At 41.1% G+C, this 20,198-nt stretch overlaps 1 protein-coding gene across 2 annotated transcripts; it reads right to left on the reverse strand.

The window, feature by feature from the left end:
• Window positions 1-1,752: 1,752 nt before the first annotated feature.
• IL5RA (interleukin 5 receptor subunit alpha) lies at window positions 1,753-20,058 on the reverse strand. Of its 2 annotated transcripts, XM_057422954.1 has the most exons (11): window positions 19,343-20,058; window positions 16,858-17,012; window positions 15,382-15,527; window positions 14,675-14,813; window positions 14,032-14,164; window positions 13,766-13,956; window positions 12,760-12,905; window positions 12,014-12,149; window positions 9,330-9,426; window positions 4,319-4,400; window positions 1,753-2,812 (listed from the first exon to the last, which is right to left on the reverse strand). In XM_057422954.1, exons 2-11 carry the CDS (start codon window positions 16,967-16,969, stop codon window positions 2,720-2,722), a joined length of 1,275 nt encoding a protein of 424 aa, XP_057278937.1. In that variant the 5' UTR covers window positions 16,970-17,012; window positions 19,343-20,058; the 3' UTR covers window positions 1,753-2,719. The 2 variants fall into 2 exon arrangements, with proteins under 2 accessions (XP_057278937.1, XP_057278939.1); XM_057422956.1 differs by lacking the exon at window positions 19,343-20,058 and having other exon boundaries at window positions 16,858-17,097.
• Window positions 20,059-20,198: the final 140 nt, after the last annotated feature.

Here is a 20,198-nt window from a genome sequence, read left to right on the forward strand (position 1 = left end):
GTGAATTTGGGGTGATAATGTCTATTGAAGTAGTGTCACAACCTCTCCAAACTTGTGTGGGTTGGTACTGTCAGAGTGGGGCCTTCTGCAGTTTGGGAACAAAAAGGCAAAACTGGCATTACCCTCCTGCTGATCATGGGTCTGGCCGCAGCCAGCTGGGAGCAGGGTGGGAGACAGCAGCTTCATTCAGGAGCTGACCTGGACCCAGGGAAACCCCACCCCACCGCAGACTTCTGAGGATTTGGAGGAGCGTTGATTGAAATTGCTAAAGCCACCAAATCTGCATTCCTAGTTCTGGATTTTAGGGTTGACAGCGCAGGAGTTATAGGATCATGTTCTGCATTGCAAAGGAGCAATGTTGTGCTTTGCAATCGATGATGCCAAAAAATTAAATAGCCCCAAGACGTAGTTCAGTTTTTAAAAGGCAAATTTAACATTGCCATGGGTAGAGGTGGGTGAGGGACTCACTCCTGCAGCCACTGTTGTGGAGGCAGCGGGAAAAAGCAGCATTGGGAGGAATACATGAGGTTTATAACTGGATTTAAAGAAAAGACACTCAGAATGAATATTTCTTTATGCTCTGGACACAGAACTCATAACTGTCCCAGAGTCAGCGCAGTAACCTTCATCGGCAGGGTGGGCTGGGCAAGAGTGGCAGAATGTGACATGCGACCCTGAGCGGGGCCTCTCCTCTTCACGATCCCCACTGCAGACCTGCATTTGGCAGTGATAGCAGATTCTCTGGACGTGCTGAACATGCTCCCTTTCCTCTCCCACCGCCTGGAAGGACAGCAGTCTGCTCCGGGTATGATGGCTGTGAGGAGGCAGCTCTGCCAGGAACTGCTTTTCTGGTCCTGCACGGTAGCTGTTTACCAAACGTGAGAGGTTCCCCCATTACACCCCTGCAAGGGGCAGCGCTGGGCTGCCAGTTAGGATGAGCAGGCTGGACCAGTGGCCTGGCAGGGAGAATGGAGATACTCCTGCTGCTTTCCAACAGCTCAGTTTTATTTATCAGTGCAAGTATAACGCATACCTGCCAGTCTTCAAGCCCTGCCTGTCCCCAGGGGTACTCATCCCAAGGACCTGATGTGCCATTGTTGACTGGATGAACATCTGCAGAGGTTTTCTCACCATAATCAGCTTGTTGCAGGTATTTGCATTGCTTTGCGGTGATGCAAGTCCTTACCACAGATGACACCAAAAACCAAAGGCATGTTTTTCCCTGCCAGCTACCAGGAATGCCTTGGCTCCTGAGGCCGCTGCTGCCTTCACTAGTATTCACATGGCCAGAGGTACAGCTCAAATGCAAAATATGCTTAAATATATTGCTTTAATCTCTACAATATCTTGCCATTAATGTGACTGAAATTATATTTAGAAATCTTATTTATTAGGCCACTTGAAGGCATGACATAAATACATCACAGTAAATGAATTCTCTTTAGTCTCATTTTTTAGGATTTTACTAATGAAATTCTGATTTTAGATTGTTAAAGCTGGGCTCCCCAAATCCATTAAAATCATAATACAGGAGAGACGTCTGAGGCACAAACATTGTTCTATTAATGAGCTACATTAATTTTGATGGAGCCATGCTATTTCACCCAGATGAGAGCTGGCTCATTCATTATTTCTAGTCTGTAGTACCTAGGAACTCCATTACCTTAGGCACTTTCCCAAACAATTTACTTGCTGGGTCAAATCTTTCTCTTTTTTCTTTGTTAATGTGTTAAACCTCACTGCTGCCCCAGCTCAAGAGGCAGGAGGTTGCTTGGAAGTAGCAGGGACTTCTCAAGAAGAGGAGAGCTTTGTGGTCCACAGCCAGAAAGGTTGAAGCCTGAGCTGTTCCAGAGGTTTGAGGCAGGAGGTTTATTTGGTAACTCACTCAGTGGAGGACACAAGGTAAGTAAACAAACCACCAACAGAAACTGACACTGTCCAAACCCTGTTCACTGAAGATGGAAAAGCAGTGAAGAAAACCAGTTCCAATACTGGGTTTGGATTTTGAAAATCACCTGAAAGCAGCTGAAGCTGTGCATGAAGGAGAAGCCCAGCTCCTTGCAGCTCAGCCTCTTTAAGAGCACCGAGAAGTCCTTGGCGCATTTTCTTATTGCTGTACAGTTGAAAACTCTGCACTCTCAAGCTGTGTATTGTTTTGTAGGTGCAATTCAGGAAGTTTTGCAGTTGGTGCCTTTTTTGTTTTCTGTTTCTTTTTTTTTTCTCCCCTTAAGCTTTAACCTCTTGTGCTAGGAAGAACAAACGATCTCTTCTTGTCCTTTTGTAGATGATGCCAGCTCATGTCAAAGGCAAGAGCCTGCAAAGGAGCCTTGGACTGAAGATGAGTGAGAAGCCAGGGAGGCAGACAGCCATTCTTGCAGAGCCCACCGCTCCAGAGACATTCCCTCATTCAGAAAGGAGTGTGAGGAACACAAGTGAAGCTCTCATTTCATACTGGTCGGGGTCTCGCAGCACCCACCAGCTTCACACAGCCAAAAGCTGGGGATGCTTAAGCCCCAGGGAAACCAAGATATTACAAATGCCTACTTTGTTGTGCAGACTGTACAAACTGGGACATTTTGTTGAGTAGCTTATCATGACGCAAGGCACCTTGTGGAAGCAAGTCTTCCTGTCCTGCAGGAAACATCGCTGCAGCAAAGGTGACATGAAGCCCACTCCAGCGATGTGCCAGGGCCACCAGCCTCACCAGCCTTGCAGACTGTCAGAAGACAGGGTCATTGAGGGCATTGCAGTAGAGATCTTCAGCAAAGCTACTGAATTCAGTCTCTGTCTCACTGGTGCAGGTATGTGCTCTCTGGAAAGCAAACACTGCTGTTAGCTGGTGAACAGGGAGGTTGCGCTGGTTTTGGCTGGGATAGAGTTAATATTCTTTGTAGCAGCTAGTATGGGTTGTGTTTTGGATCTGTGATGGAAACAGTGCTGATAATACAGGGATGTGTCAGTGATTTCTGCGTGGGGTGCACAAACAAGTGTGCAGAGATGGGGTGACTCACAGAAGGAAGCAGAAAGCAGTAGCCCAGTGGGAGGCAGAGCTGCTCCTCAGGGCTAAGCGCAGTTTCAAGGGCCACACTGCCATCACTGCGCAGGGCTTTCGTCACGTTGTCCAGCTGTTTACACTGCAAATTGAGGAACTGAATGCCCACAGCAAACAGCTGCTGAAGGTTCACTTTCCTGATGATCTCAGCAGAGCCACGTCCTCACCTCTCCTTGCCAGTGTCACTGCCCATGCAGCCATGGTGCCAGTAGAAAGCCTCAAGCCAGTATCGCCTACCTGCGCTGAGCTAGCTCTGAGTAAAGAGACAGTTAAAAACAAGGCAAAGCTGTTTTTGATAATGAGAAACAGCCTTTGCATGCTCACGTATTCTAGCTGCAATGTTACTATTTGCTATTTCTCGTATTCTTATTTGTGATACCCTAAGTCATGTTACTTTACACCAGTGGTTTTAATTAAAAACAAATATTATATGATAATCTTTTAAGCCTGTTTCCCTGACCAGACCATGGAATAAGAACAATACACAAAATATCAAACCCCTATTCTAAGGGGACAAATTAAAATCAAGCTACTGAGCAGCACTTCCCTTGAGCAGACAATGAGGAGTTTTATCTTATCTGTAAGGCAAATGTATTTATCAGGAAGTAACAGCGAACAAAATAAGGCTTGAGATCAGCTTAACAGTAAGACCACAACATTGCCCATTGTTAGGTTTCACAAAATAAATCAGCTCTCCAGGTGTCAACCTCCAGTCCAAGGCAGAACTATCTGCCTGGCTGTGCTCAGTGGAAGGAGCAACTGTATTTCCATACAAAAGGCAAAGCCATACCACACCATGCACCTGAAATTTGTTGCATATTAGAAAAGCACTTAACCCTTTTGTTCATCGTTAACCCTCCCCAAAACATTTCATCTACAAACAAAGCCAGGTGCAGAGCTACTGCAGATGGGGACCTGCCCTCTGCAGACGAGGTGGCCACACAGCTACGTGAGAACTGACCACAGTAGTTAATGATTGCAAGAACAGCCTCACAGATTGCTAAATTCAATGGCTAACTCTGTGTTATAGTCAGGCTGTGCATATCATCACATTAACTGCATTTCCCACTTGGCATGTTTTGCACAACACATTTGACAGCGTAGTCCACATCTAGTATGGACATTAGAGATTCTAAGAGGTCAAAGGCTTTAACTGAGCAGTAATGGTCTACATGGTCCCATCCTTCCAGGGAAGGAGCAGCACACAAACACAGCATTCCTTGTAGTAAAAAAAAAAAGAAACAAGTGACTAAAATGTTGTTTTACCTGATAGTTATTTGGGAAGGGGTCTCTGAATTTGTTGCTGGGTGTTGGAATTGGTGGAAAGAGTTTACTCCATACATGGTTTCTGCAAAAAAACAGTAGTGATGTGAAAGAATTGCTTTTCCTGATGCATGACGCAAGCATGCGCATGTTTAGCCCCATGAGAAGGCTTGTTCCCTCTCACCACCAGCCCTCCTGCCTGCCTCACACTCAGTCATCAGCATCTGATGGCAGCAGCAGGTTCAAAAGTGGTCAAAGTAATGGATAATGATCAGCCAGCAGAAACCCTGAGGACTGGGTAGGTGTGCTATTCCTCACAGGACACTTCTGGACCCTGGGGATGTGCAGATGACAAAGATGAGGCAGGATGACTCTCTCCCCCCATCAGCCTCTCCCATCACAGCTGCAGCCAAAAGCCAGGATGTCTGATCCACAGGGCACTGCCATTCTTTTACTGGCCAGCAACAGGTCTGTCTTGGAGAGAAATTAATTACTCTGATCTGTCTGTTCATGCTCATGTTCTTCCCAAGGGCTGCGTCGTCATGGATCTTGTTTGGACAGTCAAGACAGGCTGCCTCTTGCTCAGCCTTTGGTTTCTGGACATAATCTACCTTGCTTCTGGTGGTAGGAGAGCAACTGCAAATAATGGTGTGCCAAGGGAACAAGGAGGAGGCAAGGAATGGGATCAGAGATGACTGACAATAAACGGTTCTGCCTAATGGTGTAATAACTCATCTTGCTAACACCCTTTGAGATACTCCTTCCCTGCCTGACATGCTTTAGTCTGGCTCAAGCATGCAGGCATATGTATTTTTATGATAGTGTACTGCAGAATGAACTTTTCTTGTCCTTGATATATTCCAGAGTACAGATTTTACATTTCAGTTGCCAAAAAACATTCACTATCTCTACTTCTGGATAGCACGATGTCTAAATAGGGCCAGATTTTAATGGGAACTTGTAGTGAGTGGAGATTATACTTGATCCATGAAGCAGAGATGTGGCCGAGGTGTGGAGCTCTACCTATTAGGACCAAAGACAGACCACAGAATCACAGAATGATTTGGGTTGGAAGGGACCTTAAAGATCACCCAGTTCAAACCTGCTGCCATGGGCAAGGACACTCTTCACAAGACCAGGCTGCTCAAAGCCCCATATACCTGGTTTATTTAGTAACAATTCTCCTGACTGATGTCTGGTTAGTTCAATGCTTATGGTCTTACAACTATTCTTCAAAAAGCTGAATTCTGTCAAGCTTTTTTTATTCTATTATTCCTCCTCACCAGGGAAATGAGGAGAAATAATATTTTCTTACTATCGGTTTGGAGCTAAACCTTTCTGTCTGAGATGCTGCTGCCCGGAAGGAGACATTAAAGCTTAACTAATTTTTAGGTGAAGGAAGGGCCACACAATAGACCTAACCAAGCACGCTACAGGATGTGTCCCCATTTCTGCACATGAGTTTGTAACTCAGATGTATAGCCAGAAATGGGAATATGTGGAGGAAAAGCAGGTGTGAGTTGTTTCTAGGAGAAATTTGCATCCCCTTTGTTGAAATGCTGAACGCGGTCCAACCGTCACTGGCTGCAGAAGACAAGTCAGGCAGTGCAGTCACTGGCAGCAGATTGGGACAGTAAGGTGGCTGCTGGTGTAACTCAGGAGTGCGACCAGCACCTGGCATCATATCTGCTCTTCACAGTTTTCCTGCTAAGGGTTGGTCTTTCTGATCATAGCTGTGCAAGCACTGTTGTCTTCACAGCTCCTGCCCAAGATTGGGCCTCCAGAACCTCTCAGAGGGAAGGCCATGGAGGCCACATGATTTCACCTTATTTCAGCTCTGAGTGTGATTTTGATGTGAGGACTTGTCAAATTTTGCTTTTGTTGTGTAGTGTAACCAACAAGATTTGGAGGTTTTGGAATTGTCATGTTTCTAGTTGTGCTGTTTGTCAATAGAAGATTTTGATGGGGCCATATCAAAATTATTTATTGAGTCAGCAAAATGCATAAGTTATACTTTGCTTCTGGAATAGAAACACTTAAGGAAGGGTGCACAAATGCCCAACAGAAATGAGGCAGGACACTCGTGTTCGTGGAGGCTGCTTGCCCCTCCAGTGCAAGAGTCTTTGCAGTGAGGTGTTGGTGGGATGGTGACAGTGGTGGCCTTAGAAAGGTCCTGTTCTTTTTTGTAGGACACTAAAAAGTTGGAATTATGTGATTAAATATCTTGTCTCAGAATGTAGTCTAGATAACTCTGCTTGTCTCTTCACAGGTTAGAGCACGGCCCTTTGCATTAGCACTGTTTGGACCTTCAGGATTTGGAAAACACCCCACAGGACCCTTATGCCTCAACTGAGTGTTTGAAGCCTCCAGTTACTGTGCTGTATCTCTGAAATTTTCCACCTTTCCCACAGGCTGTGATGTGAAAAGGCCAAAGAGAAGCACGTAGGAGAACAGGTTCCTCTTTTTCCTTTTCTAACCACTACAATAAGACTGATAAAATATTTGTTTCCACAGGACATTAGAGTGCCTTTTCTAGTGTCTTGCCTCCTCTGAGATTCCCAAGACATTTTACGCATGACTTCCCATAGCGGGTGGCTGCTGGCTGCTGGCTGTGGGCTGCAGAAGAGGGAGGAGACCTGATGGAGGTCAGAATGACCACATTGATTTCAGGTTATGGAGAGCTACTGACTGTCCTCACGTCAATTAAGTGGAGAGCAGCTGGGAGCAAGTTATTATCTACATCCTCCTGTAGGTTCACCTCCAGGAGAAAATGGTATTCCAAGGCACAGCCTAAGGAAGTACAGATTATGCTCATTCATAAAGACAGAGGTCAAACCAGGAAAACATTCAATACTGTTTTTTATCAAGACAGTAACCCCATCAGCTACTGCAAGGAAGTGAATGGAAAAGACTATCCAAACACTCCTAAATGGCTACCTTGCCTTGTAGCATTTCTTCCAAATTGTGTTTTGTATGTCTGATGCCTGCAATTACCAGGAAGTAGAAAGAGAAATTTATAGAACTCTTTGCTATAATGGAATTACTTATAATGGCTTTAAATTGTATAAAATTTGAAATTATTCTGTGCTTGAACTGCATGCTGCACTTTATGAATTTTCAAAGCAGTAAAAACTGAGAGTACCAATGAAACTGTGATCTAGGGAACCTGTTCTGTTTTTCTTTTATAAATATCTGCAGATACAACAAATGAGCAGGCTAAGCACTGTGTTTCATCTTACATTTCCCATCTTCTTCCAGGGCAGGCTGGGGTATTAGAGAAGTGGCAAGGACTCTGAGCAAGAAGCATCTTGCAGTGGAGTAAAGCTAGCAACTTCATGAAATTTAGTGCAGCAGGGCAGATAAAATGTTAATCACATTGGGCAAAGATGAAATGTCGTAAGCCTTTGGGTGCTAAGGAATTATATACTAGCCAGGCAGAGAGAAACTCTTGGAAGCAACCAATCAAGCAGCTGGACCTTGAAAAGCCATCTTAAATTTGCCTAATGTATTAAAGTTCATGAAATGAGTTAGTACACCATCTTCAAGCTGGTCCTTGAGCAGAAGTCTTCCCCAATACCTATTTCTCTCCCTATTTCTGCTTCAGGATTTCTGCAGGGGAAAACTGCGTAACATCCAAATACTTGCAGAACTCCACAGGAAAACAGGGAGTAGTATGACTGCTACTAACTGGTGTTGGAAGTAACTGGTATTGGAGTTTTGCTGTCCCAAAGAGAGCTGAGAGAGCTGACGAAGATGATGCTGGAGCAGTGGAGGACCTACAGCTATATGGACAGGTCAATCTGTAAAAGTATCAGTGATGTGAGTGAGAGTGGTTTGAGGATTTCCATCAATACATCAGGACTGCATAGCTGGGAGTAAGTGTGCATGACTCACAACATGAATAAACTGGTGAGTTAATCTGTCTTGTTCCAAAAAGGACTGCTTATTAAGACTTGCTATGCTAATTAAATTGACTTAAGAACAGGTTATCATAGACAACAGACATTTTAGGAAGAGTTAATAACAGCTATTCTAATGTAACATTCCTGTAGACAAGACCTTTACATGATAAAGGAAATGTGGTATGGAAAGGGAAATAGCCAAGAGCACATCAAGATGACCAATAAGTTAAAAGGTGTTAAAAGAAATGAAGAAGAAATTAGCAGAGTCAAGGACAGCACTTTCATTACTGGGAACTGTATTTACTGTGGACTGATAATTGCTGCTTCTTGCATGTTTCAGGGGAGAAGCTTCCAGTGAGATTGATTCTTTAATTCATTGCTTATGATTTGACTAGTCACAGCTACAGAAATCCAAAGTATATCTGGTCTCTTCACAGCACATTTTGAGGAGTTTGGCTAAATGACACCTGCTTTTACTGCATGGCACCCATAGACTCTGTAGTAATTAAAAATAAACAAATAGCTCAAAACCACAAAGCAACCAATATTTTAATGCACTTGCTCCTGTTAAAGGTCAGGAGGAGCTGCAAGCACAAAAGCACTTAATTTTTACCTCTGCAGAGCATCTACTCCTTGATGTCAGCTGAAATTCAGACCCCATGCCCTGAGCCCAGAGTAGGGCATGTCTGTGAACTGAGCTAGACAAGACTAAGAAAACACTGCTCTGTGCATTTTAACCATGAAAGATGCTCTCAGCAGCTTTCACTATGGTTAAAGACAGAATCCTCCTGGGGAAATCATTGACCCAACCAGATCCATTTAAGTGAATAAATGAGATCAGGACAAATAGATTTTTAACAAATTCACCTCAATCAGTATATGGTTTTGTTGTTGAAGATTAAATTGAATAACTCTGATATGTTGTTGAATATTATTACTGATAATTAATGAGGCTGACTACTACTTATTCTGTACTTTTGCAGTGTGTAATTATGCTTCAGTACAGAAGTGCCCTTTCTTAAAATTAAGCAAAGGTGGTAACATCCCCACACACTTGTAAAGCACCTAGTCCTTAGTTAGTCACTAATTAAACAGAAGACGATGATACTTACGTTTTGCATATTATAGCAACAAGTAGGAATGTGAAGCATGTGGACCCACAAAGCACAGCAAGAATCCAGACTGTGGAATTCTCCAGTTTGTTTTGCCCTGAATTTCAAAGAAAAAAAAAAGATATTATTTTAGTGCAGATTATTTTAAGCACACTCTTACAAAATATTTCATCAGCTGTTTTATGTCATTATATCCAGATCACAAATTAACATGCAAACAGTGAAGACCTACTATCTGGAATTAGAAATGAAAGGCAGAGCTTCACGAACAATTTCCATTAAACTGACTTTCTAGTTTCAACAATACATTTATTTCATCTTCACATGAAGGAAAAAAGAGACAAGACGCATGAGGAGTGAGGCCCACCAGAAGGTTGATATTGTCCGTTAGCTGCCGTCCCAAGACACACAATGCCATGCAGTGGGGGCACAACTGGTACTCAGCAAAGACACTGTTTGTTAATAATCTCAGGCACAAACTATTTGTTTCCCATTAAACTATTATTCAGTTTCTGTTAATCCTTTCTAGCCAGGAACTGTATTTCTCTAGCTTCTTAAACTTGCCTGTAAAGAAGACAATGAACACCCCATTCTTCTTGAGAGCTGGTTGCTGATACATTTTCTCAGGAAGAATTTCTCTACTGTGTCTGCCTGTGAGCAGACACAGATATTTCTATCAAGGTCAGTGTTTCTGTTTTAAAAGGCATTGCTCAGTGGCCAGGGCCATTATTTGGTGCCACATTATGCAATATAACCAAAACATTTACATTGAAGTGCATTTTCAAAAGGCTGCCGAGTTATGATAACTACCTGTTCTATGCATCAAGGTGTCAGCACTGCCATTACTGGGTAATTGAAAGGACATAAATCAGCCAGCAGCAGGAGTGTTGGGTTTATTGCTGCTGTAGACAAAACAATATTCAACTGTGGACAGATCTGCCTCTAAGAAATGAGCAGCTGAGCCTGCTGTCTCTGCTGATGGCTGTGGTTGCACAGCAGTCCAGAGAGCAGCATGTGGATGACACTACGAGTAGACCTGTGTGATCCATCCTGCACTTCAACAGTACCCTGATGGGGCACAGAGTCAACCTTCAACCTTGTAATTAAAACCGGGTTAGGATGGTTTATTTTGTCTTCAGGGTTACCACTTTTGTTTCTAGAAAATGAGATTTAGGATGTAATTGTCAATGAGTTGTGCTTTGTGTAAGGCTTGAGGATGACTGGGGCAGCAAACTGTGCAAAGTGGTTAAGTCCCATAAACCAATTTTAAGCTATCCAGCATGACAGGTGGGAATAGTATCAATTTTCCAAACCAAAAATAGAAGGGTCCTAAGTCTTTTCCATCTTATATCATCAATTGGCAATGGCCTCAGAAAGGTATGGTCAGTTAACGCTCACACTGCAACTCAGAGTTTGGAAGAATTGCAGACACTGCACTGTGGCTCTGGGGACCTGCCCAGCATGCTTCTCCTCGGACTTCTCCCTGAGACGTACTCACAACAAGCCTCTAAAAAACCCTTTCTATAAGAGAAAACTGTCCCACTCACTCATCCGCACTGATTTTTTCTTATCTAGCTTTGTTTGACTGCAATGGTTCTTTTAGAGACAGCTGGTATCAAGGTGCGATTCTACAACACCCACTTTGGCAGCATGTGTCTGCATTTCCCAGGGCATGATTACCAATGCCTGAGAGAAGGATTCAGACTTGTGCTTCAGCTTTTAGCAAAGCTACAGGATGCAGAATCTAGTCCAGTGTTCTTCTCAGGATATGGACTTAGAAGAGAGTCTGCTGGTCTTCAAGTTAGTCTCATCAAAATACTTCCCGGATAGATGCATGAGGCTAATAAACAGGCCCAGTTTTCTTAATTAATGAGATGTTTGGTCAGCCTCCCACCCCTGCCCTGGGTCAGTGGTTGGGTTGCTGAGCCTCTCTTCCCAAGGGCTTGTCCCTGCCATGGAGCCAGGTGGGAAGGTCAAGGGGATATGTTAGAGTAAGGAGGCAAAACATCAGCAGCTTTGCATTCACTAGCAAATAGATATGAGGGAAAAGTTCAGTAAACAGGAGAGCATAAAGTGAAAACCAGGAAATTAAGAAACTCAAAAGATAAGAGCGAAGGAGGATGTCTAAGAAAAAACAGTTGATAGTGTGTCTTGATAAGGAAACTGTTATTTCCAGAAAAACATGTTCAGCAAGCAGGAAATACAGAACAGAGAGGAGCAAATGATCACATTCCTAAGATGCTAAAACCATGCTCTTTTTTTCCCCCCAACATCTAAGAATTCAGATAGCTCCAGTACAGTAGCTGTTGACATGATCACTCACAGCATGAACATCACGATGCATGCCAGGGAAATACATGTAAAAACTAAAGAAGTAATGCAACTAAAAGGCCTTACCTAGAACTTAGGACTTACTTAAGCTAGTTTAAAGCAGTCTCTGAAAACATAAGCATGTAAAACCGAAACAGTCTAAAAAATCCTCCATATATCCAAAAGTGGTGGTTTTTTTCTTTAATGGAACACAGATTTAACTCCCCTTCACTTTCACAAGTCAGGTTCTTCAAATACTTCTTTTCCTGGCTTCTATTAAATTTAGTTGGCGGTATGCATACTCATGATTAGGCAGCATTTGCTTTCCAGCAATGTAATAATATTCACTAAAGACAGAAACATATCATTCTTACCAACATAAATAATTTCACTCCAATCACTCCAAAAACCTCTTGTACAACATATGTGATGATTAGCTCTTACTTGTATGGAATACCTGCTGGTAACATCAATCCGTAATCTGAAGGCATTTACAGGTATTTTCAGTATCTGTTAGGAAAACAGTATCATACTGTTTCAGATTACTTAAACTAAGCAAATCAGAAAACAAACTTTCATCATGTTTATCTTTCTATTTTGCTTAAATTCTTTTACTAGATTAACTGAGCATCTGGCCTTGCTTTTGAAATAAGAAGGTGTAATTTCTCTCATAATGCACCAATATTTCAGGGTAAATTCTTGAGAGATACCTCATTTTGCATTCTTCCTTAAGACACTTCATGCTGAATTTTCAGCATTGTCCATTCTCTTATTGTTCTGAACCCAGATGCATAAAACTGAATAACTCCAAATTTTGTCCTGCTTTCCTAAGTCTCTTGGGGGATAGTTTGTGGGAAAAGAAGAAGGAAAACATGAAAATTCATGAGACTTTGGGTTTGCTGAACCCTAGTCACAAATGGGACACAAGTTTCAGCAGAAGTCCATAGTTTCAGAAATGTTCTAATAGCAGGCTTCGTTTTAAATGCTTTAAAACTTGTAACATAACCACAAATACGAAGACTTTTTGACCAGGTCGTGTAAAGGCAAATTCTAGCTATATAAGACAGTCAGCTCAGAGAGGGAATGCAACGTAACACTGGGGCATCAGAGAAGCAATTACCTGCTTGTTACCTGACTTCAAGTTGAAGAGGTAAAATTCATATTCAAAGCATTCTTTAGGGAAAGGAGAAATTGGCTTCTCCCATGTGGCCAGGAGATCATTTTGCTCTAAGAATACAGTGACATTTCTGGGAACATTCACTTTCTCTATAAAAAGAAAACTGTACTGGTAAGTTATTTATTTAGAGCCAAGTTTAAATACTAGCAACTGGAGCATTTTATAACCTGATAAGTGTTTCCAAGTAGGATCTATAATCCTCAAATTTATTTTACCTTTTGGACACAGAAGATAAGGATTTAGGAGGAATAACTACATTGCAGAAAATAGTTAAGAGAAAACAGTTTTAAAAATCCATGTAGAAGTTTTGGGAAACTAGATTACTGGTGGGGGAGAGAATTTATTAAATTACTTTTCACAAAAGCATTAAATTAATGATAGAACAGTTAGAAAAACTTAAACAAACAAAAGATGTAACTAGGAAAGTTATTGAAAACTGAAACAAATTCAAAGCAATGCATCAGCAGCTCTTAGGGGGATGATTTCTAAGAAGAAAGTATGTCAATTGTTTTATCTTAATGAAGCCATGAAAAGGGTAAATCATATCTGATAACAAAAAAGTGAAAGGCATGGAACAAATGAAGGAAAAGAAATTATTTGGGTAGATGAAAGATGGTGGAGAGTCATGGCTGACACTACCTTTTATTCAACACTATTGCCTTTTTTAAAAGGACATGGTTATCTTCAACACCATGTGTCTTTTTCCTTTTAAAGAATGACTCTAAACCAAAAGGTAGTAAAAACTGTACTTGAAGGTAAAATCAAACTCAGTTATAACCATCCATTTCTGTCCTATAATCTCTTAGAATTTCATGAAGCTGTCGATGCAATGCCAGCACATATTCTCCCCTGCATCAAGAATCATCCAATCCAGAAATATTATTTCAAATATCTTTTCATAATCCTGCTAGACATCTGTAAGTATTTTTTTAAATGTATATTTACTCACCAATGGCATTTTGGTTAAATAGCTGCTGAAAAGGCTTGATTGCAGCATACTTGCTAGAACCGTTAATGTGTATTACAATGAGATTATCAACTTCTTCAGGATCAATATGAGTCACTGAAAATCTGCACTCAGTATTCCTGTTCCACTTGTCTTTTATATAATCTTCACACTCTTCAGTGTACATCTCATACCTAAATTAAAATACTTGTCAGTCATGATGATTTTAAGGAAATTGATTACTGACTTAAATAGGAGAAAACACCAACCTGTAAAATAGGAAGTATTTGGTATCTTCTGGTGCTTCTTGGCCAGGAAGCCAGGTGCAATGGAGAGAAACAGTATTAGAAACACTAATGCGAGTAACACAGGACAAATTGGTGACAGATGTCTCTGGAGCACCTAGAGAATCAAGGAATTATAAAGCAGTAAGAAAAATCTTACTACAAAAGTCGTAAGAAATTCATCTTGCTAAAACACTTTGACTACAGCCTTTGGTCCATTATTTCTATGTCTATTGTATCCAATTCTCTTCCTTATCACACAGGTCTGTCAGTTATGGATGGATGAAGATTCCCGAACAGTGTAAGTAAAGCTATACCACACAGCACCATTACATATTTCATGTACATCAAGGCAATATGGTCTTTTAAAATCCTAGAGTGTATGAAAGTAGTTATCTTAGCCTTAGCAAGGAAATCATATAAAATTTTATATGGGTTATCCATGTTCTGCACCTCCAGATTGTACTCCAGGCTCCATAGCAGTAGATAAAGGCCTAGCCTAAATCATTTTGTAAGATCAGCATGGCAGGCAGAAGAGGAAATGCTGCATTTTTCAAGTATTAAACCTGTCATTTTTGATGTCTAATCCACAGAGCAGGGCAGAAGACAAAATTCAGACCCCCCCTACCTGGTGCAGGCAGGAGATTTTCCTTCACCCAGTCACTCCTCATCTGAAGGTCATTGTGGAGAAGTAACGTTCGAACATGTGCCGAGAAACCATTGTGAAGTGGAGCTGTTCGGATACTGTGAGTCTTCTTTGTATCATACTTGAAACATCAAATAAGCATTACATGTGATGGAAGCCAAATTAAGGGACCTGTTTGCAAAGAGGCAAACCAGCCAGCTACCTTGGCTGGTTATGTTAAGTGTATACAGCTAGAGAGTACAAATAATCCACACAAGAAGCGTCTAAGGTTTCTCATTTAAGAAAGCAGGAACCTTATCTTACCAAAAACTTGTTTACGGCATACAGCTGTGATGAAACATGATCTGACATTTTAATGATACCCTGGCATTAATGTGAATTAAGTTAGCTGACTTGAACAGGGAGCACTATCACTTAAAACTAGAATCCATCTTTCCACCAAGATAAAAGCTGCAGACTGGGACTGCCAATACCCAAGCTGAGCCTTGTCCCAACAGAGCTATACCTTAAGCAGAGCTGAAAGGGAATCTCTCCAATGCTCAAACTATATATTTATAAGAGAATAAGTGATTTGATATGCTAATTATTCAAGAGACATATCACATGTACTGCATCCAGATTTGGTGCAATATGTTTAACTCAACATGAATTTTACCTTCTTAGGATAGTGGACTTATTTTTCATCTTACCTCTTCAGGCACTGGGCTTAGGATTTTCACATCATATCTAATAGTGTAGTTTTTTTGTTCCTGATTAGGGTTTGGTTTCCACTGTAAAAGCACTTGTGCTAATGCAGAGACTGTAAGGGTGAAGTTAACAGGTGGGAAAACCTGAACTGTAAAGGAGAAAAGTATTCATAACATAGCAATCCAGTGAATTGTTTAGAACAAGAGCTTTACAAGCAGTAAGCAATACAAGCTTATAATACAAGCTAATAATTTCATTTCAATACTATATTCTCTCAACACCTTCTTATAAGATGTTTCTAATATTTGAAAAATACCTTTAAATAACAACCAAAACTTCATCAAATAGGAGTTTACTTAAAATTTAGCTTAAAAATGATTTTTTACAACAGTTTCAACTTGAAACACACAACTGGTTTGTAAATTAGGTATAGGTTTTTCAACTTGATCCTCATATCCACATAGACAAGAGGCATCTGTACTGAAACGGGGCTGATGGAGGGATCAATTGTAAGAACAATTCTCCCCATATAAGCTTGCAGAAGAGCATAACATGGGGGGCTTTCTAAGAGAAGGCTGATGGCCGCAAGAAATTATATGTGAGATAAGAAACAAAATTTTAAACAGAGGAATTAAGCATAAATGGAAGAAAACACAGAAGGATGGGAATGATAATTCAAAATGACAGGGCAAGAGGGATTCCTGGAGCGCATATGGAAATGGAGATCTCATGCTGGGGGAAAATGTTAGCATATAAATAGCAAGGCAATGAAAAAAGCAATCTCCTCCCCTCCATTTCTAGACTTCTTCAGAGCCTGTGCTCTCTTAATTGCCATCTCCAATGCAGCTAAAGGACATCAATCCCCACTTCTCCCATGGTTTCAACCTTTGATGCCCATTAGTTCCATTTTCAAGCATGCACCTTGCACTAGGAAAACTGCCTCATAAAGGCTCAGAAAACCCCAACACAAACCACACTGAACTGCTTCCCTTAAAATGCTCCTTTTTTGAGATGCCCACAAAAAAATGTCCCCATTAAGGCTGTTGATACACCACAATTATGCCAGAAATTCTTTGTGTCACCAGGTTTCTGCAACAAACTGCAGTTTTGTTCCTGGAGGTAAAATTGCTATCTGGAGTAATGCCTTTGCTCTGGCTGGATTAAACTGTTGAATAAACCAGACCAGGAACTACTGTCTAGCCTAGAGGGCAAGTGGCATGGCACAAGTTTTATCTACGTGCCTTATGGTTCTTTCCTCTCAAAGTAAAACAGTACTCAGGCACTATCTGGGAGCAATCTAACACACAGAGTAAACTGTCCCAGGAAATTACGTTAACACAGCACACTCATCTGTGGCCCTGTACTCACATGGTATGCCATGGACTGTTTTATTCGTGTGTAGAACAGTGCATCTGACCAACAGGTAGAGGGGCCAACCGGTGCTAAAGCTACACACTGGTAGAAGGAAAATGCCTTACCTCCTGCAGCCTCAGGTAGGTTTGGCTGAATGAAGTTTGCTGTCCAAAGGAGGATCAGAAAAACTTTCATCGTGCTGGCTATGATCTTCAAATGGTATATGAGAACAGCCATGTACCAGTACGTGGATCTGTCACCATCTTAAAGAGGCTGATACCTAAAAAAGAACACAATCCCAATAGTCAAGCACACAAACCATGGCACACGGTATATCCGCATGATCAAAGGAATTAAACTGCTACATTGCAAGGGACAGACACTTCTCCTTTCCTTGCAGGAAAATGCATCTTGTCATTGTTAAATTTAATTTAAGTACCAGCAACCACATTTCATTTTGTTCCCTTTGCATTTGCCAGCACACCTTGAGAAAGCTACTAGTTTCAAAACAGTCACCTGTGGATGTTCAGAGCAGCAGTCACTGCTGCCGAATTAGAGCATCTCTCCATGGAGAGGAGTGAGTCAGGTTCAGGTATATTGACTTTCAGTGGAGTCCCATTTACTCAAAGAACAGAAATAACCATATTTTTAGCTGCCACTATATATAAAATAGGTACTTACTAGAATTTACTTTCCAGTTTCTGTTTCAATAAAGCTTGCTAAAGAAGCAGTCTCAGTACTCACCTCAAGGCTAATTCTGCAGTGTTAATTATTGGGTGTAAGAGAAATTATTTTGTTTGTTTCTAAATGAAATGAACAACTATTTTTAATGCTAAAAAAACAGCATGTTTTTATGCTTCCTAGATTGTTTCATGAAGCACTGGAATAAAAAAAAAAAAATCGATGTGTAATCATTCATCTATAACCTAATATATACAACATGGACATACAGAACAGCAGCTTTCCAAAGTGTTCTTACCAAAGAGAAATAGGCCCTCCCAGCCCAATCGCACACTCCCCTGGGGCACTACAGCAATTGCTTGTATGGAGAACATAATATTTTCAGATGGTAATGAGCAGAGAAAGCATCTTTAACCCATCAGTTCTCCCTGAACCTGCAATAAATAACCCAGGGACTGGAAGCACTCCAATTGATCACAGTTGGAGTACTTCTGCTACACCATAACTATCTTTCAATATGGTGTATGAATGCTGAGCTCATTAAAATAACACATAATTGACAGTACAGTGTGTTTCCTAATGTCCAGGTCCACTCATTACCTGTATTCATATTTTGTATGTATCTGCTATTCTGCTAGCCCAAATGTGCAAAGGCTAACTCAACCTCTGGAGTTTGCTAACAGATTATTCCTGGGGACTCAGGGTTTGCTTTTATGTATGTTGGGTTACTGAAAGACATTTTGGCCAGACACTTTGGTTCTAACACAATGTATGTGAATCACAATCAGGTAATTACTATTCACCTTGTACATTTATGCCTAGACAGTGCCTCCAAGATGATTTCCTATTGCATTACCATTCACGAAAAGTCCGTTCTTTGGGTTCTCTCACTTGGATACCACACAGTCCTCTGCTTCACAAGATCACATTATTTTCTTTAAAAGTCTTTAAAAAGCCTCATGTTTTACAACTGCTTAAGATTCATGTCTACTAACACAAGTAATGCCTGTACATTCGTTTTTGGAGTGCTCTGACATCTAGCACAACTGAAAAAGCTGGCTCTCTGCTGGGTTTACTTAAAGTGATTTTGGCTACATATAGACTTTCTTAATTTGCCCTCAAAAAGCAAGAATTCTGATTCTTCCTGGGCACACCCTTTTCTGTGTACTTTTAAAAAAAACCCTAATTTCAAAAGTACTTTATCTGTCTAAATCATGCACTTACTTAGTTGACACAGATCTAACATTTTCTAAGCAGCGATTTACTGATCTGAAACTGGATATAAAATGTTACTGTAATGCAGATTAGCTTTCAATTATTATCCCTATTCTTCTTTTCAGTTTATCTCTTCCCGCCTTGTTTACAAAAATGCTATTTTTCCTTCTCTTGCTATCAGACTAAGATTGAAAATACAGCTTTTTAAAGAGGTCTTTCCATAGATGTGCAAGACGATAATATACGAGAATACCTTGCAGTCTGTGTTTTGTGTGAGGAATTACTAAAAAAAGGATCAAAACAAGTGTATTCAAATAAAGATGTTAATTAGAAATCTACAAGAGAATCATGTTTCTATATCCATACATATGGATATAGTAAGTTCTCAGGACAAATAAAGCCTTGATATATTATGTTTTGTTACATATGTTAAAAAGTATAAGCAGAAGGTAAATGATATTATTCCTTTTGTAATGAGTATACTCCTGAAAGGACAGTAGAAATCCAAACCACAGAAAACAGCCTCAAAAAGGTAATGATTTTCTTACTTACAGCTGACATGTCCCACAATCTCACAAGCAAGGGTCAGAAGCAGATTCCAGATGCATTTCCCAGCGCCAGGCAAAGCTGACTTTGAAAAGCAGGACTTTTGCAGTCTTCAAACAAAGCACAGCAAGGCAAAACCAAACCACAACAAACATCCCAGGAGGTTACCTGCAAGGCTCAAAGGTTCTGTGAAGAGTCAGCTCCATTTGTTCAAACGTCCTCTGGGTCATCTTCCTGTGGGTTTCTTTTATAACTGCTGTCTTTCAAGTACAAATGTGATAGGTACTTCAGAAATGATGGCAGATGATAAGTTAGACAAGCACGCATTGAAAAAGGGAACTACAGATTTAACCACAGGATGGAAGGCTCCATACAAGCACACAGTTTAGCTCAGAAATGGGTTTGCTTTATCGAGGGTTAATTAGATAGCATAGTCTGACAATTCTCTAATAATTTTGCAAGATCAGGCATGTTTAATGACCGACTGCAAAGAAATAACCTATAGCCAGCTACCTACGGACCACTGCTGACATCCCAATTTGTTCTTCCCCTAGAAAATCAAATCCAAATGTTGCTGGGAAACTGTGCAGGCTTCCTGCAATGGTTTTATACCATCCTGTTCAATGCTCTTGCTATACAGCCATGTGAACATCAGTGGCATTTTGGGAAGTTATCTGGACCAGAGCAAGGTGAGCTTCCTAACCTCATGCTGAGAGCTTTGGGCTGTGATCCATAGGGCTGGGGAACACAGGCTCACAAGCAGGACAAGCAGCAGAAAATGACTCAAGGGCTAGAGAAGACTCTGCAGAAAGTGGGGCTGCATGTAATGGAGTTACAGGAAGGAGAAGAACAAGGCTAATGACTTACATTCTTTAACAACCTTGATTGCAACTACCCTATTAAATGTGCAGATGACACAAGCTGGGAAAGGTGTGTGCTTTGAAGGTAAGACTAGAATTAAGAAAGTTCTTGACAAATTGGTGGAGATTGGGTGCAGTGCAATATGGGCAAGCTCTCAACTGCA

This window comes from Pezoporus wallicus, unplaced genomic scaffold, assembly GCF_028554395.1.
Source record: "Pezoporus wallicus isolate ANWC-B61680 ecotype Strahan unplaced genomic scaffold, APGP_CSIRO_Pwel_v1 contig_7073, whole genome shotgun sequence".
Taxonomy (NCBI): domain Eukaryota; kingdom Metazoa; phylum Chordata; class Aves; order Psittaciformes; family Psittacidae; genus Pezoporus; species Pezoporus wallicus.